The following is a 27,155-nucleotide window of genomic DNA, read 5'->3' as shown; positions in this document are numbered from 1 at the left end:
TAAGTCTTTGTGGGCTGACAGCTACTGCCCGTCTATTCTGGAAATGAAAAACTCCCCAGTCATCAACGCTTTCTGACGTAGAATCCATCCTACGGTAGGTAAACAATTTGTTTTTTTTTTTTAGTCCACTTTTATGATATAGTATACATTATAACAGAATATAGTAAAAGGCAAGGATATCTAAAATCACAAGTCGACACGCGTGGGTTAAGGGACCTAGAGCTCCAACACCAATTTGTCACGCCCCAAAATTCATGACCAAAAAAATAAATATACAAAGTACAACTCAAACAAGAGAGATAACCACAATATTTTAATATACACATATAAGCAGAGTTATAGCATAGATAACTGATTTGAGTTCCACTAGAGGTTTACAAAATACTGTCAAACCAAAAGATAAAAGAAAAGAGAAACCAAAAACAAACTACTAATCCAAATTTTCAAATGAACCACGGCTCCAACACTTCATCTTGATTGTCTTCAGGATAACCTTCCCCGTCGTATAGCTGCTTCTTCACCTGGCATGACACGCCATGAGCTTGGAATGCCCAATAAAAACACACACACCCATATCTTCTATCAACCAATCAGCCATACACAGAACAAGTTGGGATACATAAAATACTTACAATAAGGTTTTATGAATTAGTAGTTAGACTAGGCATCTAGAACCCCCCAAAGAGATCCTTCTACCCAACCACAAGATTGAACACCGGACTACTCAGAACTCCCCCTTTTGCTGGTTTGCAAACCTTATCACACATGTCCACCTCCCGGTTATTTACTGGTCAGCGACATCGATGGACCTCAAAAGGGACGGTCAAACAAGTGGGCTCGCTTACTCCCCAAATCGTGCCTAGGGCTCGCTTACACCCTGCACATAACTTACCAAAGGGCTTGCTTACACCCTAAAACCACCGCATAGAGTCCGAATACATCCGTGTCAACCTAGGGGTTCACTCAGAACGCTTGCACAAGACTTAACTCATTTGGTATTAATCCCATCATAATTCATGTCATTCATATGTATAAAATTGTTCTAAAACACTAAGATGAACATCACCCATTGCCAACCTCTTATCATTTCCCATTTATTAGATCTTTTGCTAAGTAAGTTAGTCACATTCGGTAACTCGGTCATATAAAAAAGTATGAGAAAAAGATACAAGAGGAAATATAGTTCATCATCATCATACATAAGTATAGTAAGGCAAGAAAACAACATTAGGAATGCTTTGAAAAACTTAGAGATAAATAACATAATAGAACACAATTTCCAGCACTATTCAGTTCTGCAGGGCTAACAAGAACGCTTTGGTAAAAATACTTCTAGGTCAAATTAGGGGCTGAAATTGCACAGAAACAATATTCAATCTGTCTAGTTTTAGTTCCAATTTTCAGAAGTTGCACAGCACCTCCAAAAATTCATCTACAAACTATATTCGAAAACCTGCCTAGATTTGTCACCCTTTGGGAAAACTAGTTTTTCTCTCAATCTACCTGATGGTTTTCACTCAAATAAAATCTGTGGGAAATAGGACTCAGAGTTCTAAATTTTGGCAGAAGAACCAACATGAGATGATTTTTCTAGAATTTTATAAAATTGCTAAAAGTGGACTATTTTTCAAAGACTCAGGACCAGATTTTTCAACAAATTATCCAAGCCCTTAAAACACACAATTAGGAGCTAATAAAATTATCACAAGCTCTAAACACACAAAATATCCTACAATAAAATTCAGATTTGAGAATTAGATAGATTTGATATTTCTTTTAAATTAGAGAAGTTGCAGCAGTGCCTAATTTCACAAATTTGCAAGACAATGATACTATATCATACCCACACTTTCACATACACCAAAAACCCTACTTACCATTAATTTGTAACACAAGAGGCATACTAGACAATATGATGAGATGGTGAAAGGATTGGAGTAGATAAAGGAGAGGTATGTTCTTACCTTCACCTTCTTGAATCACCTTTGTTTCTTGTTTTTTCTTTTTTTTTCTTTTCCTTACTTCTCTACTTCTCTTAAGCCCACTCTCCCTCTCCCACCCTCTCCTTGGGCTGTTGAAAACGTGAGAGTAAATTGAGACAAGCTCTCAATTTATAGGATATAGGGGGTCCTAGCTTAATGACTAAGGAAAGATAAATATCTAGATATTTCTTTCTTTTTTTTGTTGTTATCCAACCAAATTTTTCATCAAAATATTATTTATAAAACCTATGTACATATTCAAATAAATAATAATATTCTATTCAAATAAACAATAAATGAAAGAATAACAAAAAAAAATAGAAATAAAAATAAAATGTGTGAATTAATTTAGAAATTATGAGGTAAAATAAATAAAACCAAGTTTTAGGGTATTCCCAAATATAGTAATACACGGAAAAATTATTCTTTATTTGGGCCCTTATGCAGACTTTTACGGAACTAGGGCTAAAATGCTATTAGCCTAAGGCTCAGGGTTTCAAGTGTAATTACAAAAAAATTAGGGTCTCTACAGGAGTGTGGACTCATTCTTCACATGAACACTCTTCACATCATTAGAATTGCATTAGAACTCTCAAAAATTATTGTTTTTGTTATTCATTAATACCCACACACATTTTCCTTGCATATATAATTACTAAAATTATATACTCAATTTATTTACATAACTCAAGATATGAAAAAACCAACACAAAAAAATTTAAAATAATTTTGACATAATTACACCTACTTCTCTTTTAACAAAGTTAAAAAGACCAAAACTAAATCAGATGGCGTAAAGTCACAAGGATGAACAAGAAAAATAGACATTTCAGTGCAAAAGAGATAATAATATTATTTTTTTTATCCATGCGACTAATAAATTATTGATGAAAATGGAGTTAAGTTTTATGCAAATTAAAACTTTAAGGGAACTCAAATGTAATTATATTAAAATTCTCAACCTTACTATATTTTTCCAAAATCACAAGAGGGGTCAGTGTAATTTATCCTCTTTTTTTTTTTTTTTTGGTAAATTACATTGATTTTCCCTAAGATTGAGAGACAATACAACAAACCCCACAAGTTGACCTAATTATATTAGATTCTCTTAATATTTTAATTCACACAATACTTGGGTCGCTTTTTATCATAAATTAATTAATTGTGTGGATGAAAAAAACCTCAACGGAGGTTAGTTAATTTACTCTTTTTATTGTTTTTGAGTTGGAGACACACGAAGTGGTTGGTGTACAATGCAGAGGATCACCAACACGTCGAAGATGGTATGAACAACACATAAGAATAGCCATTGCAAGGTGTTATGTACAAACTAACGTCAGGACACTTCCTCTTCATGCAGATACAAACACCCTTCATTGCCACTCAACCCACCCCTTCTCTCACTACCCTCCAATTCTCCCCCCCCCCCCCCCCCAACTATATAATGGGCCTCAATAGCCCAGCCCATTTCAGCCCATCACCATTTCACTCTCATCCCCCATCTCTCTCTCTCTGCTAAATTCATGGCTACCAAGCTACTACTCCTGCTAGCTCTATCTCTCTCTCTCTCTTTGCTTCAGGTGCAGTTGGGAGGCAACCGTCACTGTACCAGCTAACCCAATCCCAGCAGTGCCGTCTCCAACGACTATCCTCAAGCCAGCCGTCTCAACGGATCGAATACGTGGGAGGTATCACTGAGCTGTGGAACGAAAATGAGGACCAGTTCCAGTGTGCTGGTGTTGCCCCTATGAGGAACACTTTGCGCCCTAATGCCCTCTCCTTGCCTAACTACCACCCAGCCCCTCGCCTCGTCTACATTGAACAAGGTGAGAGAGGACGGGTTTTGAATTTCAAAAGAATTCTACCAATACAAAATAGTTCACAGAATGCAGTACTGTCGGAAAATGTCTTATCTGAGATGTACTGACAATTCTGTGAACTTTCTATAAATTTTAAACATTTTTTAAATTTTTTATTTTTATTTTTTTAAAAGGTAGACTAACATGAAAGAAGGTGGAACACAACAGGTGAAGGGTTGCTAGGGGTAACATTCCCAGGGTGTGCAGAGACATTCCAGTCGGAGAAGAGCCAAGAGGGAAGAGGAGAAGAGGAACAAGAAGAGGGAGGCAGCAGCAGAAGAGACTATCACCAAAAGATCCGACGCATTCGACGTGGTGACATCATCGCCCTTCCTTCCGGTGTTAACCATTGGTGCTACAACGACGGCAACGAGGTCCTCATCGCCGTCTCCATCAACGACCTCAACCACCAGTCTAACCAACTTGATCAGAAACTCAGGGTACCCTCTATTCACCCTTTCCTTTCCACTGATTTTTCCTACTTAAAATTCATATTTCTCTGCAATAAATGCGCTTTTAGCCATATGATCATACAACTATAAGTGCATTAATTATGCAATGAAGAACGGAAATTTTGAGTACAGAAGATTCCGTGCAAGCCTCCAATACACCTACCACCATCTTTTAAGATGTTACCATACATGCATGCTACTAAGAAAAATGGCAAATTATACATCTAGGGCTTATAATTTGCCTCTTGTATCAATTCTGTCCTGATATTCTATTGAATTTTTCACATTAAAATAATTTAATTAAATTGATAATGTCTTTTTAAGAAATTAGACTCGAGTTGTTGACATCTAATTTGAAACAGTCTATTTCTTTTAAAATGAATTGTTTTGCCTTTGATTTTGGTCTAATTTGAGATTATCAATTGGACAAATTGACACAAGGACCAAATTGATAATAATTACAAGGATTGTGGGTATAATTTGCCCTACTCATTTGTATTTTGGAAAACAGGCTATGCTTTCTTCAACTTCAACAATCATTCATATTATGTTGGTGTATGCAGGCATATTACTTAGCTGGTGGGGCACCAAGGAGAGGGCAGCAAGGCCTGAGAAGCCAGGAGGCCCGGGAGACCTTCAACAGCGTAATGGACGGCTTCGATTGTTGGCCGAGGCCATGAATGTACCAGAGGAACTTGTGAAAGGATGCAAAATCAAAATGAAAGGGGACTCATAGTCATTGCCCAAGAAGGGATGAGCATGATTAGGCCCGATGAAAGGGAAGAACAAGGAGAGTATGGGTTTAGATCCAACGGCTTGGAAGAAACTTTCTGCACCATGAGGCTACACCAGAACATTGATGAACGAAGAGAAGCCGATATCTACTCCAAGCAAGCCGGTCGTATCAACATTGTCAACCAACACAAGCTTCCAATCCTCCGCTTCTTGGACATGAGCGCCGAGAGAGGCAATCTTTACCCGGTAGACTCATTTACTCCATTCCTACACTTCCAAATCCAATCGATAAATCTATAATTGAGCCCTGCCTGAACCAAAAAGATACCCCTTACAATTTCAAAAAAACTCTTTTATTATATTAGTATTAGTTACTAAATATCTCAACCACCCGTAGCGGGTTGCCTCGCCTAGGTTTTTTCAAAAAATTAAGTGGTTGCTTCCTACAAATCTGTGAAAAACGTGGGTCAAATTGTAAATTAAAAATTTTGGATAATATAAGGAAGTTAACAATTTATATATCTTATTAATAGATTGATTCGTTTTGTTATATTATCAGTTTCAATGGTTACAATGGAACATACATTTTAAACTATGGAAATAGTGTAAACTATACTACATATAGCTCATCTGATTTCCCTCGAGATACCTTATGTTAATAGATAGATTGACTTACAGTTGTTATTTTTTATGTCCCAACGTGAATACAAATATGCTTATTTTGCATCTTTCAATAGGTTAAAATCCTAGGTCCGTCCTACCTGAATTCTTATTTGTTACCAAATGTTGCAGAATGCATTGTACACGCCACACTGGACAATCAACAGCCACAGCATAGTGTACGTGACTCGAGGGCAAGCTCAAGTGCAGATTGTGGACAACAGGGGACAAAACGTGATGAACGATAGGGTGAATGAAGGCGAAATGTTTGTGATTCCTCAGTACTTTGCAGCAACAATGAGAGCAGGAACCAATGGGCTCGAATCCCTGTCTTTCAGGACAAACGGGTCACTATTGAAGAGCGCTGTTGGTGGTTACACTTCAGTTTTGAGGGCAATGCCGCTTGAAGTCATCACCAACGCTTACAAAATGTCCCCAAGTCAAGCAGAGGGACTCAAGTTCAACACTGGCCGCCAAACTTACCTCGCATCTGGGAGGAGTTCTTAAATTTTGATATATATGTACGTATGTATATCTACTAGTACTAGTACTACTGCGGTTGCTAGAATCAGAAACGTCTGATAGGCATCAGAGAATAATAAGTACGTAGAAGTGAAGTCTATCATCAACAAAATGAGACCTTTGTTGTTTGTTGTAATGAAATGTTAATGCCATTTGGTTTTTGGAGGTTATCTGGTCTCTTGACATATTTAGACAACAAAACCATAAGAAGAAGCTCAGGCTCCATGATGCATATGGGGTCTTTCAACTTATTGATAATCCATCCCAAGAAAGAGATTTCAACTCATGCCACGTACTAATTGTTAACTTTCTTACCACTCTCTTTTGACTCATGCCGTGTCCTCCTCTACACGTCTCCTCTGCCTCATCATTGTTGTCCACCGCACCACACAAGATCTAATTTTTGCCACCAAACCCACCATTCTTCGTCCCAATTCATGTTTCTAGACTAAGCAAATCAAGGGATATGATGCTACATATATATCGTTGTCAGAGGATTAGTAAGATGAGCCATGGTGCTATGTATGTGCCTATTTGTCTATGTTTTCTATCCTTCGTCTCTCTATCACTTCCTCTATTAAAAAACAATGTGATTTCACTATGAGAAATTGCACTACGACATTAAGTACTATGACATCAAGTAAAACTTACTGAGATAGTAACAATAGTGGGGAAAGATTCAACAACAAAAGTTGTCAAAATTGCCAAAAAATTCTCTGCCAGAGAGCTATCAAGAAAATTTGCCGTCACCCAGGTTTCACTAAACGTAGTTTCGTCTCAAAAAAATCGTGTCCTCAAGCTAATAAATCTTTTCTAGATTGTCTTTCAACTAATAAAATATATTGACTAGAGATCTAGGGGGAAAAAACACTAAACAAAATATTTTGAAACTAGACTTCTTGATTAGATTCAGTCTAGGGGTAATGAGTATTCCAACTGAAGTAGAGGGAGACATTCATTCATTCTTAAAATGACAAAGCCCAATTTTCACAAACTCTATTGCTTCCAAAAATAAAAACAGCTCTGTTAATATAACACATCCATCTGCACAAACACATTTTACACCTTTTGGAAAAGACTAAGGTAATACATAACCAAAAAACATAAATACATCATATAGAATAATTGGACTGAATTGATACCTTTAAACAAAGTACCCACCAAAATATGTTGTAGTTACACAAATTTCAAAGCCACATCCTTGCAGAATTTTCAATATAAAAATTCAATATGAATATAATTTTCCATTGAAGAATATATATTGGAGTAAATAAGGAAGCCGACAAGACAAATACCAATAGACATATGGCACCGCTACCTAAAACTTTTGTCCGCCTCAGCACAAGATTATACATCAAGAGAGGTAACCATTTAAATGAATGAGTATAATACCCAAGCTTATTTACTCAAAGAAAATAGGAAATGATTAGTAAAGATTTTTTTTCCCTGGCAATGAGAAAAAAACCCAGAGAATACTCGCATAACATCTATTGATAAGATAATAAAATGCAAAATTAAATAAGGGCCCTCACGCCAAGTTGTTGCATTTCTCTCAGCCTCCATATCGGGAAGAGAGCACCTTCTCCGAGCTCTTCTACATCAACTTGTTGCATAGCCCAAGCATAGTATACAGTGTGGATTGTATCCTGATTACACACACAACAGATATAAAAGCAAACTAACATCAATCACTTCGTTTCAGAAACTGGGTATAAAATGTGAATAAGCATCCCCCAAAATGCGACTCAGTCTTGAACAAGATCAACACCATGATTGTGTATTTGCTTGCAACCATAATTTGTGGAAAAATAAATTCCATTGTACGGTTAACCCAAGTCCCTATTCTATGATTGTGTCATTTGTGAAAAAAATCACACATGACCACGAATATTATATTTATTTTTCACAAGAACATGGCACATTAATCCAAGAATTGTAGCCATTGATATTGTTTCATTCGGCTGCAAATACTAATATTGAATATGGAACAAGGGATTCAGACGTGTGATTTAACTTTGTTCCAAAAAAAAAAATGACCTGTGATTTAACTGTGCTATTTTTTAGACCAAAGATTCAAATTGTATCAGTAAAAAAAATTTCAAAATGAACCGTAAATGAAAAATAGGGGTTAATTACACTTTACCCCTACACTTTTTTAGACCAAAGATTCAAATTGTATCAGTAAAAAAAATTCAAAATGAACGGTAAGTGAAAAATAGGGGTTAATTACACTTTACCCCTATGCTTTAGCCCAAAAACACATTATTCCCTACAATCTAGAAATATATGCATAACCCCCTCTGGAGCAAAGAGCAAACAACTCCATGAACAAATTCTGCAAAAAGTCTATTACTCTTTTTTTTTTTTTCAATTTTCTTCTCTATGCCATCAAAATCTCTCTCTCTCTCTAAATCAGGTCCCACGCTTTGAACCAATTAATCCTTCACTTCTATTTTGTTCCTCTCATATTATACATATATATATAATGTGTGTGTATTGTGTGTTCATATTTTGTTCTAAATATGGAATGAGGTATTCAGACCTGTGATTTAACTGTTATTTTTTAGACCAAAGATTCAAATTGTATCAGTAAAAATGAACAGTAAATGAAAAATAGTAACCATTATTGGTATGCAAATATAGACTGTGCATAAAACTGCAACAAAGTAAAGGTTTGGCATTTACCTTGCCCCCTTCTGTTATTGCACCATGTCTATCACGTACACAATAGACCTGCTGTGTTTGGAACTGTGACAGTTACAAGGAATAGGGGCCCATTAATCTCAACGTTTGATTCAAGTAAAAAAGATGTTAAAACAGTCAAAGTGCCAGTAAGTGCGTACCGCCACAATGATGATCGGAGTGTCCCCCATCATTTTGGTCTCTCTTGCTTCCACCTCCGATATGTGTAGAATCTGCGTTAAGGAGAAGAAATGAATAAGTAAATCCAACTTTGCAAATCCATGTTATGACTTGGTGTTTTCCCTAACAAATCTGTTTACCGGTTTATCTTATCTCAAGATAATGAAGTGTTAATCCAACTTTATTAAAAAAAACCAAGTGCATTTAAAATAAAATAAAAATAGCATTATGTGTTATCTACCTCAAACCTTAAAAAGAAGATTGTCTGAAATAATTTTTACCACATCTATCTTTCAGCAAAAAAACCTTATGAATGCCTGCTAATGTGTTTATTTAAGACGAGCTTGCAAGTCATGGTTGTCAAGAAGAAAATGATTATGACAAAATCAGAGTTGGAAATGGAAAGAAATATAAAAAAAACTAGGCTATAAACATGAAACATGGATTGGAACCACAAGAGCAACACCCTTGGCCGTGAACATTCGTTTTCATTGTAACGAATTGCTTATAAACTTGTTCACATTATGAATGAAAGACCAGAATAAATAAATTTTCCGAGCAACTAAAGACACCCCCATGCAAATTAACAGAAGATGCTTATTTCTAGTGAACATTAAGGTCTTGTGATACAATTGAACACATTCAGTTTTATGTAAGCCATCAATTTACATAAAATTTATGCATAGCTATTTAAGTATGTATCCCCTATGATTTTCTCCACTCCATTATAACTACTTTATCATATTAGTCACATATATAGAAGTAATTACAGAGAGAATAAAGTTATATGACTACCTATACTTATTTATTTGATCATCTGCTACTCAGATAATAATTAGCGCTCTAACATCTTAAATAATCATATACACCAGTGCTTTCTGCATAATTAAAGTTCTTACTCAACATCTGTCCCCCCACATTTTTTTTGTTTCTATCCCCCCCACCCACCTCCCTCTCCAAAAAATTTTTTTCTTTTAACAAAAAAGGCCACCTACTAGCACTAATTCACACTTGAAAAAGATCAAGTCATATCACTGAAGAAAGAAAAACTAGTCGTAAGGGTGTCAAATGTCCTCCGTCTTGTCAACATACATGGCAAGAACAACTGAACCTCTGAAGCAGAAAAACAAAAATTTTAAATAAAATAAAAATAAAAATAAAACATTTTTCTCACCTTATTATCAAAAAAGATACCCTGGCTTTCATAAGCCTTGTGCTCTGCTTTACACCGCTCAATCACTTCAGTGCTACAATATTTCTTCAGAACTTCAACATCTCCCTGTAGTCAGTGAAACATCTGTTATTATCAGGTAGATTTTAAAACTCCATTAACAACAAATGGTCCTCCCTCCCAAAATATGATATGGCAAGTAAAAATGACAAAAAAAGAAGATTAAAGAGTATAAGAAACCTTCCCGGCCATCATATTAAGGACTTACCTTGAAGTAAGCATTAAGAACTGGTTTAACCACTTCCTGAACCTCAGTCACAAATTCCGGCAAAGAGAAAGACCTGAAAAGTACAAATTTCACACAAAGATTAAGTAATAAGTAGTTTTTTGAAAAAGAGAGAATATCTAAAAGACAAACCAATATAAAAACAGCATACGGGTCACGGCGCCGAATTTCCTTGACTGAAAGTGCAGTAGCAGTTTCCCCAAAGACATTTTCACTGAGACTGTAAAAGGGAGGATGGTCAAATAATTACTCAACCAAAGTAAGTCATGTGCAGAACAGTAGGGGAAAAAAGGTTGAGCAACATACTCCTGAATTTTATGAACAACTGGATTATCAGTAGTGTCCCATCTGTCCCGGATGTCTTCTGCAAACTGCCAATTCCCATCGAGACAGCAGTTACAACAAATTTCAATAGGGAATAATGTTAATGTAATGGCATTTTCAATCATAAGAACCATAAAAAGCAAACTTATCATATTCACACAATCAAATGTCACTTAGAGAGAGAACATAAAGTTTGAAAGATTAAAATATTCCCCCAAGTAGCACAAACATGGACACGCAACGCGACACAAACATGCCAACAAGGCAATTTTCAAAAAATGCAAGAAACAATATGTCTAGGACACATTAAAAATTTATATTTATAAACATGATATATTCAACTTATAAATGTTTCAAAACATGTTTAGAGTGCACAAGTCATATTCCGAAGAATGCAAAACTTTGTTACTACAAAGAGATTCATCACATAGGTCATATTTGGAGGGTTCAAGAAGCGTTACTGAAGTTTTCGAGAAGTGTTGATTAAAGTATGATATTGTGAAAGAGTGTCCAACACAAAGTGTCCATGCTTTAGACATTCCTCCAAAAAAGGGGGATAAAGATTGCATATATATATATATCAAAGGCAAGGTCAAATACAATAGGCTCCAAACGAAAAATTAGAATGAGTTATGTGTTTATTATTTTCCTAACAGAAATTCCAGCCTTTCATTTATTTCCTTTTTCCTACTTTGTCCAGTAAATAGGGACCTAAAATGAATTATATGAACAAGTTTCAACGACTGTATCCTTTGATTCATTAAGGTCAATACCACTCAACAGCATTCCTCATACTCAATAAAATACAAAACGTGATCTATCCTACAAAATAATTCTGAACAATTCCTTTAATGCATTAAATTCAACATACTTCAGCCACAATTTGTCATCAAAAAACACATTCAACTTATTAAAACTGCAATTGAGATCTGATCTTATTTATCCACTCATTTTCATGGTGGAAATCTCAATGGTGGCTTGTAATGACTGAAGCTTAATGCTGAGAAGTGCGAGACCTTTTCATTACAAAGTATCCTGGTATGAATGAGAAAACTGGACAAATATGGGACAATCATGTGATAGAAGTAGGACTGCCCAATTAAACAATATGTTATTAGGACGATAGGATCTTGTGCTCATACCTCCTGACTCTTTGCCACCACAGGTTCACTTAACCCGCTGACGCGCTTGAAAATAGAATGACCTTGCATCTGGGGGGAAGATAAACATTACAATCTAAAAACAAGAAAATAAAGCAATAAAAAATTTCCAATATATAATATTAGAGTTTGTAACACTAACAATTTACCTTCTCTTTCAATGCTTCCCACTTCTTACTCCACCTAGACTGCTTTGAAGGTACAACAGTAATGTCCGTCCTTGTGCTCTTTTTAACCGTTGATGAAGAAGTTGTGGAAGAAGCTCCATACTCAATGCGCTTTCTTTTACTTGGGTTACCACTCAACTCATCCTTTACAACATCATATCCTTTCTTTGCCATGTCAATGGGCTTTGCTTCCTTCAATTTTTGGAAGGCCACAGAGAACTTAGGAGTAACAGTAGACTTAAACTTGCCAAATATTGTATTTGCAGTATCCCCAGGACTGGATTGCTGCTGCTTTTCCTCTCCAGATGTAGTCTTGCTCCCATTTTTCACATCAGTGCCGTCTTTAGCTGAAGTAGCAGTAAATTCAGGATCTTCTTCCTTCCCAATCCCAAAAGAGCCTTTGACCTGGAGCACAGAACAAAGTGTGTAATTAATTAATGTTATATTTCTATTTTCTCATCATTTCTAGTAGTATATCATGCGTAATCTGGAAATTTATAAATCCAATCTCACCTCCTCTGTGGCAGCTGAAATTTTCTCCTTCAAATTGGCAGAAACCTGCAAATAACAAAATGACTCATAAACTGTGATAGATTCAACGTAATAGACTAGCTTTTGTTACTGAACAAGGGGCTTTAAGAAGAGGATTGACTTGATCCATGTAATATTACACCATATTTATTTCATTAAAATTTTAACCTTGAGTGTATCTTTAACATTTTAAATATTATTGGTTGAAAATAGCACAAGGTATATAAAATTTGACAATAAATTCCAAACAGAATGTGCGGAGTAATCATACAGAAAGAATGCTCAAATGATGCATAACAAAAAAACTGTTTGCAGATATAGTGACGTCAAATCTTTTCATAGTGTTAAAGAAACATCCTTCCTGAAGGATTTCAAATGGGTTTTAAAGCCCTAAAAATGTCAACATGTTATATGAACAAATAAAAAATGATAATAATTTACCAACAGCAGTAGTATTCTTAGCTTAGTAATAAGTCAATATTTGTAGCCTTCATTTTAAGTGGGAAAAAACTCAAAATAATAAACTACAATATTAAACTTTTGCACTACTTCAAGTAGCATTGACAACACATGCCACATACAAGCTCACATATTCCACAACAAAGCATTGAGGCATGCATGCAGGGGTGAATGCATGCAAAGCACAGCACTGAGGCCTACACTAAGGCTTGAGATATGAAATTTACACTTCGACAGAGATGCCATTGGGGTTAAGTAAAAAATTCAAAGAAGTTTGGGAACTGGACCCATGTTAAGATTAAAAAATTTGTTTAAAATAATTTTTTCAGAAGAATTTGATCTAATCCATGAGTTCAAACTGGAACGTCACGGGAAGCACTACATCAATATAGAGAAATTTGGATCAGACCTTCTTTGCCGTGGCTTCAGCTTCCGTCCATGCACCATCCACTTGCTTGTACAGCTGCTCAGTTGTCTGCTTGGTTCTGCATTCGCCAGTTGACCACTCAGGGCCCTCATTGGAAGTGTCTGCCCAGCCTTGACATACAACGGTATGTCTCAGCCTTTAAACAAACCAAAAACAAAAACTACAAAAACACATGCGAGCAGATTGACTACAAAATTACCTAACTTTCAGATCTTCTGTCACCCCTTTTAGCTCCTCTGCTTTACCCTGCAATTCCTTGACTGACTGTTGGAATTCCTGATTTCTGCAAGTGAATTGGAAACATGAGTAGATAACATATAACATCCTAAACAACTAGGGCATGCTTGGATGTTCCTCGGATAACCAAATGCCCCATTAGACATTTAACATAGAAATTCAAGTAAAACGCAAACGGTAACTAATGTTGTGATTTTAAGCAAAGCAAAAAATGGTCACATGAAAAAATATCAATCAGTATATTATTTCCCTATCGGTACCATCTTACTAGAACATAAAATGGGAAATGCAGTAAGCTGATTCAAATTCTAGGAACTTCGAAATACACTCATTCGTTAAAAAGACAAACATAAGTCCAACAAAAATGAAATATGTATGACTGAAGAAACCCTGTGAGATAGGGTGAGTAGGAAGTGACTATAGTATGATGAAAGAGCTCAACAAAACCATTTGTCTCAAATTTTACAAGCAAAAACACAACAGTAAAAAAAACAAGGCCAAGAAGTAAACAAAGATAATAATATATAAATAAATGCAAAGCACTGAACCAAAGCAAAACAAAAGAACTGAGCTGATAAAGAACCAACTAAACAAATCTAACGCAGAAATATATGTTCCAATGTAACAAGAAAAAAAAAAAATTCTCTTTTTTAAGGTTTCAGACAATTATTGACATATATTCAAGTTACTTACAAAAAAACAAAAAACAAAAAAAATAAAATAAAACCTGTTGGCTTCGCCTTTAACTTGTTTGGAGAACTCATTCAACACACTAAATTGACGATTACCCAAATACCCATTTGCGGGAAGCAAACTTATTCTCGTATTAGAAGTCGAAACCTAGACCAAAAAAATTAAAAATCAGAAACCCAAACTATATATATTGATATATGTGTGTGTGGGTGTGAAAAAAAACAAAGAATTTACGGGTATTTGTAAGAATTTATGGAGGAACAAACCTGTTGAAATGTTAATAGCTGACGATAAAAGGGGACCTTGGAGAGGAATAAATCTCGGACCAGCTTTCTGCTAGCCATAAGTGGTCGATTGTTTGTCGAGAAAATTTGGTGTCTTGTTTTTCTCAAAAAAATATTGAAATTTTCTTTTGCCCGGTGTTGGTGTTCTTCAGGATTCGAAAGAAATCGAGGATATACGAAGAAGTTGCTTCGGTTGGGTATTAAAAAGGCAAGGAACCGAAGAAACAGAGAGAGAGAGAGAGAGAGAGAGAGAGTTTGAATACTTTGGCGAAGGGTTTGTGACTTGTGGTGAGACGGGGGATCGCTAGGGCTACAAAACTACGGCGGGTCAGACCAATGATCCGACTCACTTGCCCATATTATAATTTGGTGGGTTAGAATTGACCCTATTTAACCCGGGCAAAAAAAAGTACGACACTTGCGGATAAATTTATTTACTTACAACACCAACGCATTTTCATCTATTAATATTTTTAACAAGTCATTTTCTCACCGCCTTTCGAATCTTAACCATAAAAAATCACTGCATGAACCCTGCCGTCAATAATTACTTTTCATTATTGATTATTTTTTTTAATTATAATTTTTGACGATCAATAATCACCTTTAATGATTATTTTTGACAGCCATCTCTAACCGTCAAAAACTATCCTCAACTTCCAGTAACATTTCTTTGACCATTTTTTGGAGAAAAAAATGTTCATCTCTGTACGGGGAGGAAATAATTCTCCTCGTATAATCCTGTTGACCAAGTCCACGCTCCTCCGTACGACGTCGCTTTGTCACCTGACAACACAAACGTGAGCTAGCCGGCGGGTGTGTGCCGGAAACCTCTCCGATGCCTAAGTCAGTAAGCTTGACAAATAGACAAAGTCTTATGCTCTTAGAAAGAATTGTGTTCAATTACCTCCTCCAAGGTGATACTTGTGAGCTTTTATAAGTTTCCCGCGGCACAATCCTAGTAGGACTTGTATTTCTCCATGCAGAGTCCTCCTAGGATTCATACTCCCAAGGATAATGCTTATCCTTTTACACCCTCCCCCACTGCTTAAACCAAGTGGGATGGTTTTCTCCATGGCCGAACTACCACATGACCGAAATAACACTGGCTATGCTGAGCCATATAGAAGGCCGAACTATCCTTAGCTCGGTCTTCTCTACTAACTCATTACTTCGGCTGCCCTTGTTCAACCTTGGTGCATTTAGATCAAACTTCCAAGTAGCAAATTCTGACTGACCTAGCCAGAGTATGTCATGACCGGACTAACTCCGAAGCCGGTCTTCCCAGAGCATACTGCGACCGGACTAACTCTAAGACCCTACTCCGAGTTGACTCTGGACCGGAGTAGAATTACTCTTCCTTGGGCCGAAGCAACTATCTCTTCTTGAGCCGGAATAAACTCACCTCCTTGGGCCGAAGTAACTTTGTCTCCCCAAGGCCGGAGTAACCTTGTCCTCTAGGCCGGAGTATTCAGTACGGCCTTTTTTCCTAGTCCTCTGCGCTTTGGGCCTCAAAACCCAACTCGAAGCTCGGCCCAATTTTCCCAAAAATTACCCTCTCAATTGCCCCTTAATTCCATCTGTGCAACATGATTGGGATTACCAGCCTTCTGGCCGAGCTAAAGTTTGTTACGCTTTTTCAGCCGAGCTAAAAAACCCTTTAGCCTTTCCAGCCGAGCTAAAAACCCTTTAGCCTTTCCAGCCGAGCTAAGTTTACCTCGGGTATCACTATGTCCGGTCAAAACGTCTCTTCAATCACAGCGACTGTAACGCTTCCAATTCCAGTGACACGTGGCAAGCTCTGATAAGCTGTGGCCAACTGTCACGCCGTCCTTCAGAATTTTTGTACTGTTCCCGCTTCTTTTTGCCGCCTTTTTCTCTCTCCCTTTTACACAAAACAGCCCTTTCGATTCTGGAATCATTTACTCTATTGTTTTCATCTTCTTTCTGTATCTCTACTTCTTCCACACTCGAGCTTGTGTTGAGCTTGTGTTCTTTTCTTGCTGTCACCGTTTCCGACTCCAGTCTTCTTTCTCTCTTCTCTGGTAAGAAAATCTAACCATCTTGCGATTTTTTGTTTGTTTTACCATTCGTTTCTGTTTTGTATGCTTTTTGCAAACATTTTTCTCCATTTATCTGCTCTGCTTTTGTACTTTCTATGAAGAAACCAGTAGAACTTGTATGTGTATGAACTGTTATGTAGAAAAACAAGCCTTAGATCCAAAATCACATTGCGACCGAACTAGGATTCTGTTTGCCCCTAATATGTAGATTTCTGTAGTCAATAACCGAGCTAGAACTTGTAGGAATGTCAGTAGTTTATCCTGAACCACTCTAGCCAAGATAAGATTACCGAATAAGCTTGCACATACCGAACTAGGTACTTCGGTCTCCAACCGAGGTAAGACCTTGGGGCCAAGCCGGCTTTCTTAGTTCTGAAACCGAACTCAGAAAGCCGCCCCTAGGGGCTCAGCCGGAGCAACTTTCCTCACACCGCAACCGATTTAGGCCTTGGGACTAAACCAGCTTTCTTAGTTTTTTAGACCGAACTCAGAAAGCTGCCCCCAGACGTTAAACCGGTCTAAACTGCTCAAAACCGAGCTAAGAAACCTTCTGATGAGCCGAGGTAGAACCAGCCCACTAAGCCGAAGTAGGATTTGTATATCTTGCTTATAATTTGTAGCGCGGTCCAACGATCTGTGCTTAACCCCTTTGTTTTCTACTTTGCAGACTTAGGTTGCCCAGGCACTCCTGCGTGTGCTCAACCGAGCTACTGAGCCTAGTTTTTGTACCGAAATAATTTATTCATAAATTATACAATAAATGGGTAAGTATAGATATTTAGTCGAAACCCCTGGTGGCCTGGCCGAATTTAGGCAAGATTACCAGATTCCTGATGATGTCCATCTGGCGTTGGCCGAAAAAGATGCTACCCCCTGGAACAATGAAGGCTTCGTGCCCTTTACCCTTCAATCCATAATAGAAACCGGACTACGGTTTCCTGTCCAACCGCTAATTTGCGAATTTCTTAGACAGACTAGGTTATGTCCCACCCAACTATCCACCAATACATACCGTATTATAATGGGGATAGCCGCATTAAACCACCAAACCGGACTGAATCTTGGTCTAGCCGAGATCTTTCATCAATACTCTATCGGCTCAAAGAATGCTGGGTGGGTCTACTACCTTAGAATTCGTCGCCGTCGAGAGAAGATAATTAAACACACTCCGGATAAAGATCTAAATGATGATGATTTCCTTTGGGTCTCTGGGAACTTTGAGGATTTTCAGGCTCAAATTCCTGGCCGACCTATAAATTGGAAAATGGGAGAGCCTGGTAATTTTACTTCGGTCTTCTGCTTTGTAAGTTATCTCGGTTGTTTAGTCTGTTAGCCGAACTAACACTTCTCTTTTTCGCAGATTTCGCCCATCTCCATTCCTTGTATAGCTATCCTAACCTCGGAGTCTTGCGAGCCGCATTTCGGGTTAAAGAAAGAGATTGGGCCAAGCTTCTAAATTTCGAACCGACCTACCCTTACAGCGGTCGACGGAAAGCAAAGGTAACCGATTTTCTTCTCGAGGAAGACCCAGAACCGGATCCAACTTTGCTCGAGATAAGACTTGTCCCGCTAACAGCTGAAGAAGAAATGGCAAAGAAAAGCAGAGTTAGGGCCCTCCTGACCGCAACAACCAGGGCCGAAGTAACACCAACTACTGAGGTTCAGCCCGCCGTCGTGGCCCTTCCTTCACAACGGCCTTCTTCATCTCGCCCTTCAAAACGCGCCCGATCTACGTCAGCCGAACAGCAACTTGTTGATGAAGTCGAATCCGTCCCCCAAAGTCCTCATCCTGCCTCTCAACCAGAGCAAACTGACCGAGCTCGATCTCCGAAGTGGGCTCCGCCTTTGATCTTCAATGACCGAAACATCAAAGCCACTGATTCGGTCGTGGCTGAAAAAGACCACCAACTGGCCTTTAACCTGGCCAAAAGTGTGTGCCTCCCCAAGGACATGGAGCACCACTTGAAGCAGCTGAACACCGAAATGAAATCAATTCGGTCTGCTTCCAAGTCCATGATCTTGGTAAGTAGCTCTGTCTGTTTTTTCCTGTCTAAATTTTTCCAACTTTAACTTCGGCTGAGATGAGATTTTTGTTTTGCCAGGCCTTGCAAAAGAACAATGTCACTTATAGGAAAGTCCAAGAACTCCGAAAAACCACAAGGCAGGCAATGGCAGAAGCCGAAGCAAAGTCGGCCGAACTACTACAAGCCGAAAAGAGAATGGCCGAGCTAGAAGCGGAGAACGGCCGTCTTGCCGATCTAGTTAATTCGGCGGAAGCGGAGAAGCAGAAAGCTGCCATCGTTATGAAGGACAAGTATTTGCGGGAGTTGTTGAAGCTTGAGAGGAGAAAGGACGCCGAAATAAGCGAACTGAAAAAGAATATGGAGGCGGTCGACAAGGGGGGGTACAAGCGAGGTTTCAAGGAGGCAGAGGAGGCCTACGTCAAGCAATGCGATGCCGCCAAGGAGCTTTTCTTCAAGTGCGGCTGGAGGGCGGCTGTGGAGAAGCTCGGTCATGATCAACAGACCGAGGTCTTCAACCCTCCAGAGTACTTTATACCGAAGTCCCTTGCGGGGTATGCGGATGCCATGCAGCAGCAATTCCTTGAAGGTTCAGATACTGACGAAGATTCTGCTTCTGAGGGTACTCCGGTTGAAAACGTGGATCAGATAGATCGGCCGGAGTCCAGAGTGGAAGATCTGACTATTGAACAGCCAAATGAAACTGTGGCTCCGGTCGATGCCACTATTGTGACTGAAGGAGTGCTGCCACCAGAGACCGGTCTTCCAGTTGTCACTGATGCTGCCTTTGATGCCGAGATTGAAGATCTTTTCGCTTGACTTTGTATTCCTTTTTTTTTTTTTTTTTTTTTTTTTTTTGTAACCGAACTAAGCCCCTTTGTAATGACTTCTCTTGCAATGAAAATTTTACTTATCTTATTCCGGTTATTGTGTGTATGCTTGCATTTGTAATGTCTTCTATTATTCCAAGTGTTATTTCGGTTTTTGGTTGGTTAAACTATACTTACCAGCCAACCACTCTTTAGCCGATATAATTACTTCGGCTGAGGAGTACTAAGTGTTGGTTTAATCCAGCCAACCACTCTTCAGCCTCACACTTACTTTGGCTGAAGAGTAACAAGAGTTGGTTTTTTCCAGCCAACCACTCCTTAGTCATACACTTACTTCGGCTAAGGAGTACAAAGTGTTGGTTTATTCCAGCCAACCACTCTTCAGCCTCACACTTACTTCGGCTGAAGAGTAACAAGAGTTGGTTTATTCCAGCCAACCACTCTTCAACCTCACACTTACTTCGGCTGAAGAGTAACAAGTGTTGGTTTATTCCAGCCAACCACTCTTCAGCCTCGAACTTACTTCGGCTGAAGAGTAACAAGTGTTGGTTTATTCCAGCCAACCACTCTTCAGCCTTGAACTTACTTCGGCTGAAGAGTAACAACAGTTGGTTTATTCCAGCCAACTACTCTTCAGCCTTACACTTACTTCGGCTGAAGAGTAACAAGTGTTGGTTTATTCCAGCCAACTATTGAAGTTAGTTTTTCCAGCTAACTTCTAGTATTTGGTTATTCTGACCAAATGTCCTGCAGCCTGGATCCTTATCCTGGGCTTAGGAAGGGTGTTGGTTTAATCCAGCCAACCTCTAAGTTTGTTTTTCCGGCTAACTTAGGATGGAATGCTTGTAATATACTTAGGTCTTGGAAGCTAACTTTTACAAAGAGTAATCTGTGCTAAAAAGAATCTCATTTTATTGAAGGAAGAGAAAATTACATAATGTTTGAAAGAGAAAAGCTAAAAGTAAAATATCTTGAGATTGGCCGTATTCCATGGCCTAGGGATTGCCTTGCCATCCTTGTCTTCTAGGTGGTATGCCCCTTTGCCGGCTAACCCAACCACCTTATAAGGACCTTCCCAATTTGGGCCTAACTTGCCGTCTCCTGGGACCAAGGTGTTTCCCATTACTTTGCGCAATACCCAATCGCCAATTTTGAATTGTCTTGGATGAACCTTTTTGCTGTATTTTTTGATTAACTCTCGTTGGTATGCGGCGATGTGGACCAACGCTCTTTCTCTTCTTTCTTCTGCAAGGTTGAGTTCTAAGGCTATGGCTTCTCCATTTAAGTCTGGATCAAAATTTTCGCTTCGAATTGTGGGAAGGCCAACTTCTAGTGGGATCACTGCTTCCATGCCATAGGCTAAGGAAAATGGTGTTTCTCCAGTTGATCGCCGAGGTGTGGTGCGGTAAGCCCATAAAACATGAGGAAGTTCATCCGCCCACTTGCCTTTTGCTTTCTCTAGCCTTTTCTTTAGTCCATCCAAGACGACTTTATTTGATGCTTCAGCCTGCCCATTTGCTTGAGGATACGCCGGTGTGGAATTGTAGAACTCTATCTTGTATTCTTCACAAAAGCTTCTGAAGATTCTGCCGTCGAACTGAGTTCCATTGTCTGAGATCAGTGCTTTTGGTATGCCAAACCGAGTGATAATATTTTGCCAAACGAACTTCTTCACATCTTTTTCTTTGATTGATGCCAATGCTTCTGCTTCCACCCATTTTGTGAAGTAGTCTGTCGCTGCGAGAAAGAATTTTCTGCCTCCGGGTGCTGTTGGAAGTGGTCCTACTATGTCTAAGCCCCACATTGCGAAAGGCCATGGGCTAGTTAAAGGTAGGAGTTCTCTTGCTGGTTGATGTATTTGGTGCGCGAATTTCTGGCATTTTTCACACTTCTTCACATATTTCTCTGAGTCTGCTTGCATATATGGCCACCAATATCCTTGTGAAATAGCCCTGTAAGCGAGCGACCTTCCCCCTTGATGACTTCCACATACCCCTTCATGTATTTCGAACAGGAATGCTTCTACTTTGCTGGGATGAACGCACTTGAGGTAAGGCCCAGATAACGACTTTTTATATAATGCCAAAGATGGAGATAGCCAAAACCGCTGCGATTTCGCCCTTATTCTGTTGGCTTCTTTTTTCTCTTCTGGTAGGATGCCGTCTTTTAGGAACAGGATGATGGGATCCATCCAAGAGGGCCCTAATTCTGTGCAATACACTTCTTCTGCTTCGGGGTCTTCTATGCTTGGTTTTGGTAAGAAGTCGACGAGTAATGGATGAGGGATTGATGTATCTGCCATTGAGGCGAGGCCTGCTAGCTCGTCCGCTCGGCTGTTTTCCTCCCTGCCAATTTGTTCTATCCTTACCACATCAAACTTCTTGATCTCCGTTCTGACTAGCTCTTGGTACTTGGCCATTCTGTCATCCTTTGCTTCGTATTCGCCAGAAATTTGGTTTACCACCAGTAGTGAGTCACTGTACACCATTAGTTCGGTTGCTTTCATGAAGTGTGCCGACTTGAGTCCTGCGAGAAGTGCCTCATACTCTGCTTCGTTGTTGGATGCTGGGAAGCCAAGGTTGATTGCTTGCTCTATAACCAGGCCGTCTGGAGAGATGAGGACTACGCCAAGCCCTGCACCATGTCGGTTGGATGCTCCATCCACAAAGAGCTTCCACATCTCTCCAACGAATAGTTTCCAGCAAGTGGAAGGATCAGATGATGTCGTGAGGTCAAGAAGGGTGTTTTCTTCAAAGTCCATATTGGCTGTCTGCCCTTCGTCCTCTGTTTGAACTGCTGGTGAGCCTTTGTTCGTTTTTTCCTTGTTGTCCTTAGTATGGTTTGCCTTTGTGCTGGATGGACTACCTTCCACTAGGGGTTGCGCTATTCCGGCGTCAACTTTCGTCCCTAGTTCGGTCGATGGACTACCTTCTACTAGGGGTTGCGCTATTCCGGCGTCAACTTTCGTCCCTAGTTCGGTCGATGGACTACCTTCCACTAGGGGTTGCGCTATTCCGGCGTCAACTTCCGTCCCTAGCTTGGTTGAGTCAGTCAGGTCGACTGGGCAGATATGATGACTTCCAGGAGTAAACTCTGCGACGAAGTCTGCCAAATATTGAGCTTTTATTGCGGTCTTGGGTTGGAACTTGATGTCGAATTGTCCCAACTCTACTGCCCATTTTAAAATTCGCCCACTGAAGTCCGCCCTTTCAAACAGAGCTTTTAATGGAAAGGCTGTGAGGACGACTATGGTGTGGGCGTGAAAGTAATGCGCCAACTTTCTGGATGCCATCATTAACGCTAATGCTAGCTTCTCTAAGGGCAAGTACCTTGTTTCGGCTCCCAACAATGTCTTGCTTACATAAAAGATGGGCAGGTGTTGTATTCCTTCTGCACGAACCAACACTGTGCTAACTGCGTGCTGAGAAACTGCCAGGTATAAAAAGAGTTCTTCACCAGGAACTGGAGTTACAAGTAGTGGTGGGGAAGACATGTACTCCTTCAAGCTTTCCAGAGCTCGGTCGCATTCTTCATCCCACTCAAACTTGGCTTTTAAAGCTTGGAAGAATGGTCGTAGTCTGTCTAACGACCTGCTTATGAACCGGTTTAGCGCAGCCGCCATACCAGTGAGATGCTGCACTTCTTTGACTGAGTTTGGTCTCTCCAACTCCTGGATTGCTTTGATCTGAGAGGGGTCTGCTTCTATACCTCGGTTGGTCACCAGGAAGCCCAAGAATTTGCCAGATCCAACTCCGAATGCGCATTTGGATGCGTTGAGGCGCAACTTGTGTTTCTTCAAGATCTGGAACATCTCGCCCAAATCTTTCAGATGGTCATTCTTATCCTTGCTTTTGACCACCATGTCGTCGATGTAAGCCTCCATTGTTCTGCCTAACAATGGTTCAAACATCTTGGTGACCATCCTTTGGAATGTCGCCCCTGCGTTCTTTAGGCCAAAGGGCATGACCTTGTAGCAATATAACCCCCTTGGTGTTGTGAAGGATGTGACCTCCTGGTCTGGTTCATGCATGGCGATCTGGTGGTAGCCTCTGTATGCATCCAGGAAGCTGAGACGGTTATGCCCTGCCGTTAGGTCCACCAGTTGATCTATCCTTGGTAGAGGGAAGCTATCTTTTGGGCACGCCTTGTTGACCGTTTTGTAGTCGACGCAGACACGCCATTTACCATTCTTTTTTGGCACTACGACGGTGTTGGAGATCCATCTTGGGTAGTGCACTTCCCTTATCGCTCCTGCTTCCAGCAGGTTGCCTACCTCTTCTGCCACTATTTCGGCGTGGTGGAGTGCCGATCTGCGTGTGCGTTGAATGACTGGTCTGGCGGATGGGTGGACATTGAGTTGGTGACTGATGAAGTTTGGATCAATGCCTGGCATGTCGTAGGGTGTCCAGGCAAACACTTCGATATTAGAGGTCAAGAATTCCAAGACCTCTAATCTCTCAGCGCTGGATAATGATGAGCCAAGCAAGAAGAACTTATCCGGGTTCTTCTCATCTATTTTTACCTCCACCAAGTCTTCCACCGCTTTCTGATCAGCCTCTTTGCCGACGTCCGCGAATAGTTCATTACTCTCTGGTTCTTCCACCGAATGAACGTATCCTTTGGCAGCTCGGCTTCCATTTGCTGTGGCGAAGCACTGTTTTGACATGATCTGATCGCCATAGACTTCTTCAATTATACCGGCGTCATTGGGGAACCGCATTACCTGATGGTATGATGACGCTACCGAACGCATGGCATGCAGCCATGTTCTGCCCAGGATGATGTTGTAGGTGGAGGGGACCTTCAATACCCAGAACTCCACCTGTTTTGATACACTTCCTGCTCTGACTGGAAGGATTATTTTGCCGACAGGCCACTCTGGCATGGAGTTGAATCCAATCAGGGGAGAAACTGCAGGTGCCAAGTCTTTGTCTTGCAGCTTTAGTTGTTTGAATGTGTCGTAATACATGATCTCACATGAACTACCCTGGTCAATCAGAATCCGCTTGACGTCAAAATCCTTGACTCGGAGAGTGACAACCAGGGCATCATTATGGGGGCAGTAAATTCGTTCCAAGTCCTTATCCGAAAAGGACATGACGTTTGTTGCCTCTGTCCTCCCCTTCTTGATGGCGGGTTGGGCACTTAATACTTCCCTAAAGTGTTCAGCCTTCTTGATTGAACCTCTAAGCTCGCATACGCGCTCAGGTTCAAAAACTCCATGAATTACATTGATAATGCCTTGTGGTGGTGCGTCGTTTAGCATTCTGTTGGGTTGGTCATTATGATCTTGGGGGGCCGGTTGCGCTCCTCCTTCAATGTATTCGTCCAAGTGGCCTGCTGCCACCAATTCTTCTAAGTGCTGTCTTAGTGGCGTGCAATTCTCAGTTCGGTGCCCCTTTTCTTTGTGGAAGGTGCACCGTGATCTGTCGTCGTAATTCTTCTGAGCTTCCCCAAGCTTGGCTGGCCACTTGACAAAAGGCTTGTCTTTGATTTCGCTCAGAATCCGATATATTAGTTTTTTGAACACCGTTGTTATGGCAGTGCGGATTCTCAACCATCTTTTGTCTGGGTCTTCTCCGTTATCTCGTCTGCCACGTCCGTTCTTATTACTTCGGTCAACCGTGTTGACCTTGGCAGGGGTTTTCTTTTCCGGTGCTGCGGTCGTGCTTGATCTTGCTTTAGCACGCGCGCCATCCTCTTCTACCCTGATGTGCTGATGCACTCTTTCCATCAGGGCCTCCATGGTGAGGGGTGGCGTCATGGTGATCGAGTCCCTTAATCGGTTTCCTACTGGTAGGCCTCTTTTATATTGCGCAATGGCTAGATTGGTGGGGCAGTCTCCAATCTGGTTGAATGTCTCCCAGTAGCGACTGTTGTAAGATCTGAGGGTCTCTTTTTCACCCATGTCGATGGAGAGTAACTGGTCTATCTCCACCGGTGTCTTGGTATTTGTCCGAAACCTTGTTACGAACGCTTCTGCCAATTGGGCCCAGGAGGCTATGCTGCCCTCTGGGAGCTTTTCGAACCAAGTTAAGCCTAAGTCGCCCAGACTTGATGGGAAGAGTATGCACATTAGGGCCTCGTTTCGCCTGTACACAGCCATGACTTGGCGAAAGTGGCTCAGGTGAGAATACGGATCCGTCTTCCCTTCATATGTATTGAACTTCGGCTGAAGGAAGCCTGATGGTAGGGGTGCGTTTTCGATCGCTGGGACAAACGGCGAGGTCTGTAGTCTTGCCAATGCCTTGTCCGTTGGTTCGTAGGCCGGTCGCGGTATTGGCATTCCAACCTCGACGCTTCCGTGCGTCCGAGGAGCCAACCGGTGTAAGGCCGAAACTCGGTGTGGATCCCTTGCCCTGGCATCTTCCTTGCATCGTGCTTTTTCTTCTAGCACGGTTCGTAAGTCGGATGACCTGGGTAGTTCGGTTTGTCTGGATCTGGTTTGGTGTGAATGTGAAGGCCGATACGTGCTTCCTTCAGTGTATGATCTTTCGGATCTCGTCCTCTCAGACCTGGAGTGACGAGTCCTTGAAGATAAAGAGTGAGTGTCGCCTGTCCTGAGGCTTCTGCTCTCTCCTTGGGAGGGTGTAGTATTCCTACTATGACTCTCTGAGTGGCGAGGGGGCGTCTTGTGCTTACGCCCCTCTCCTGTCGCCACATCTTTGGTCTTCATCTGGCGTTTCAAGGCCTCCATGTCCGCCGCCATCCTCCGAATCAGTTCATCCTGTTCCTTTACGCGATCTTCCAAGGCTTGAGGATCAATCCTCCTCCTTTGCCTGTCGGGACTTTGAGAGTGACGAGGGCTGCCATTCCGCCTTCCCCTGCCGCTCCTCCTGGAATTATGTTGTTGGGGCTCCAAGTCCGCCATGGGAGGGACAGCAGGTAATCCCTCACGCCTTGCGCCCCCTTCTGGAGTTAGTCCGTCGACGGCCGACTGCGGCAAGTCTTCAATGTGTGCCATTGAATGAGAAAAGGAGAAGCTTAGTCAAGAGGTGTTTGTTCTTGTCTGTTATTCCCACAGACGGCGCCAATTGTACGGGGAGGAAATAATTCTCCTCGTATAATCCTGTTGACCAAGTCCACGCTCCTCCGTACGACGTCGCTTTGTCACCTGAAAACACAAACGTGAGCTAGCCGGCGGGTGTGTGCCGGAAACCTCTCCGATGCCTAAGTCAGTAAGCTTGACAAATAGACAAAGTCTTATGCTCTCAGAAAGAATTGTGTTCAATTACCTCCTCCAAGGTGATGCTTGTGAGCTTTTATACGTTTCCCGCGGCACAATCCTAGTAGGACTTGTATTTCTCCATGCAGAGTCCTCCTAGGATTCATACTCCCAAGGATAATGCTTATCCTTTTACACCCTCCCCCACTGCTTAAACCAAGTGGGATGATTTTCTCCATGGCCGAACTACCACATGACCGAAATA

At 40.7% G+C, this 27,155-nt stretch overlaps 2 protein-coding genes across 2 annotated transcripts; one reads left to right on the top strand and one right to left on the bottom strand.

The window, feature by feature from the left end:
* The first annotated feature begins 3,505 nt into the window (after window positions 1–3,505).
* Window positions 3,506–6,295, top strand: LOC114309694 (11S globulin seed storage protein 2). The gene is given in 7 exon segments (XM_028255472.2): window positions 3,506–3,557; window positions 3,560–3,808; window positions 4,010–4,281; window positions 4,857–4,953; window positions 4,956–4,991; window positions 4,994–5,274; window positions 5,821–6,295. Coding segments are annotated over 7 exon segments (1,362 nt in total). The 3' UTR covers window positions 6,196–6,295.
* A 1,124-nt stretch (window positions 6,296–7,419) lies between these two features.
* LOC114309725 (mitochondrial import inner membrane translocase subunit TIM44-2) lies at window positions 7,420–15,512 on the bottom strand. The gene is made up of 14 exons (XM_028255512.2): window positions 14,794–15,512; window positions 14,562–14,674; window positions 13,797–13,880; window positions 13,580–13,655; window positions 12,694–12,738; window positions 12,163–12,585; window positions 11,996–12,064; window positions 10,836–10,900; window positions 10,681–10,749; window positions 10,512–10,584; window positions 10,247–10,351; window positions 9,054–9,125; window positions 8,896–8,958; window positions 7,420–7,856 (listed from the first exon to the last, which is right to left on the bottom strand). Exons 1-14 carry the CDS (start codon window positions 14,869–14,871, stop codon window positions 7,725–7,727), a joined length of 1,467 nt encoding a protein of 488 aa, XP_028111313.2. The 5' UTR covers window positions 14,872–15,512; the 3' UTR covers window positions 7,420–7,724.
* Between the last annotated feature and the right edge of the window lie 11,643 nt (window positions 15,513–27,155).

Source organism: Camellia sinensis, chromosome 12 (assembly GCF_055761805.1).
Source record: "Camellia sinensis isolate YWXY chromosome 12, ASM5576180v1, whole genome shotgun sequence".
In the NCBI taxonomy this organism is placed as follows: domain Eukaryota; kingdom Viridiplantae; phylum Streptophyta; class Magnoliopsida; order Ericales; family Theaceae; genus Camellia; species Camellia sinensis.
This window is presented reverse-complemented; position numbering and strand designations above follow the sequence as displayed.

Bases quoted from the DNA above. Each gene is read 5' to 3' on its own strand.
- LOC114309725 (XM_028255512.2), bottom strand. From the start codon at position 14,871: ATGGCTAGCAGAAAGCTGGTCCGAGATTTATTCCTCTCCAAGGTCCCC. The intron at 10,352-10,511 runs GTAAGTCCTTAA...CACTGACTACAG, and splicing joins TTCTTAATGCTTACTTCAAG to GGAGATGTTGAAGTTCTGAA. The intron at 8,959-9,053 runs GTACGCACTTAC...TAACTGTCACAG, and splicing joins CTCCGATCATCATTGTGGCG to TTCCAAACACAGCAGGTCTA.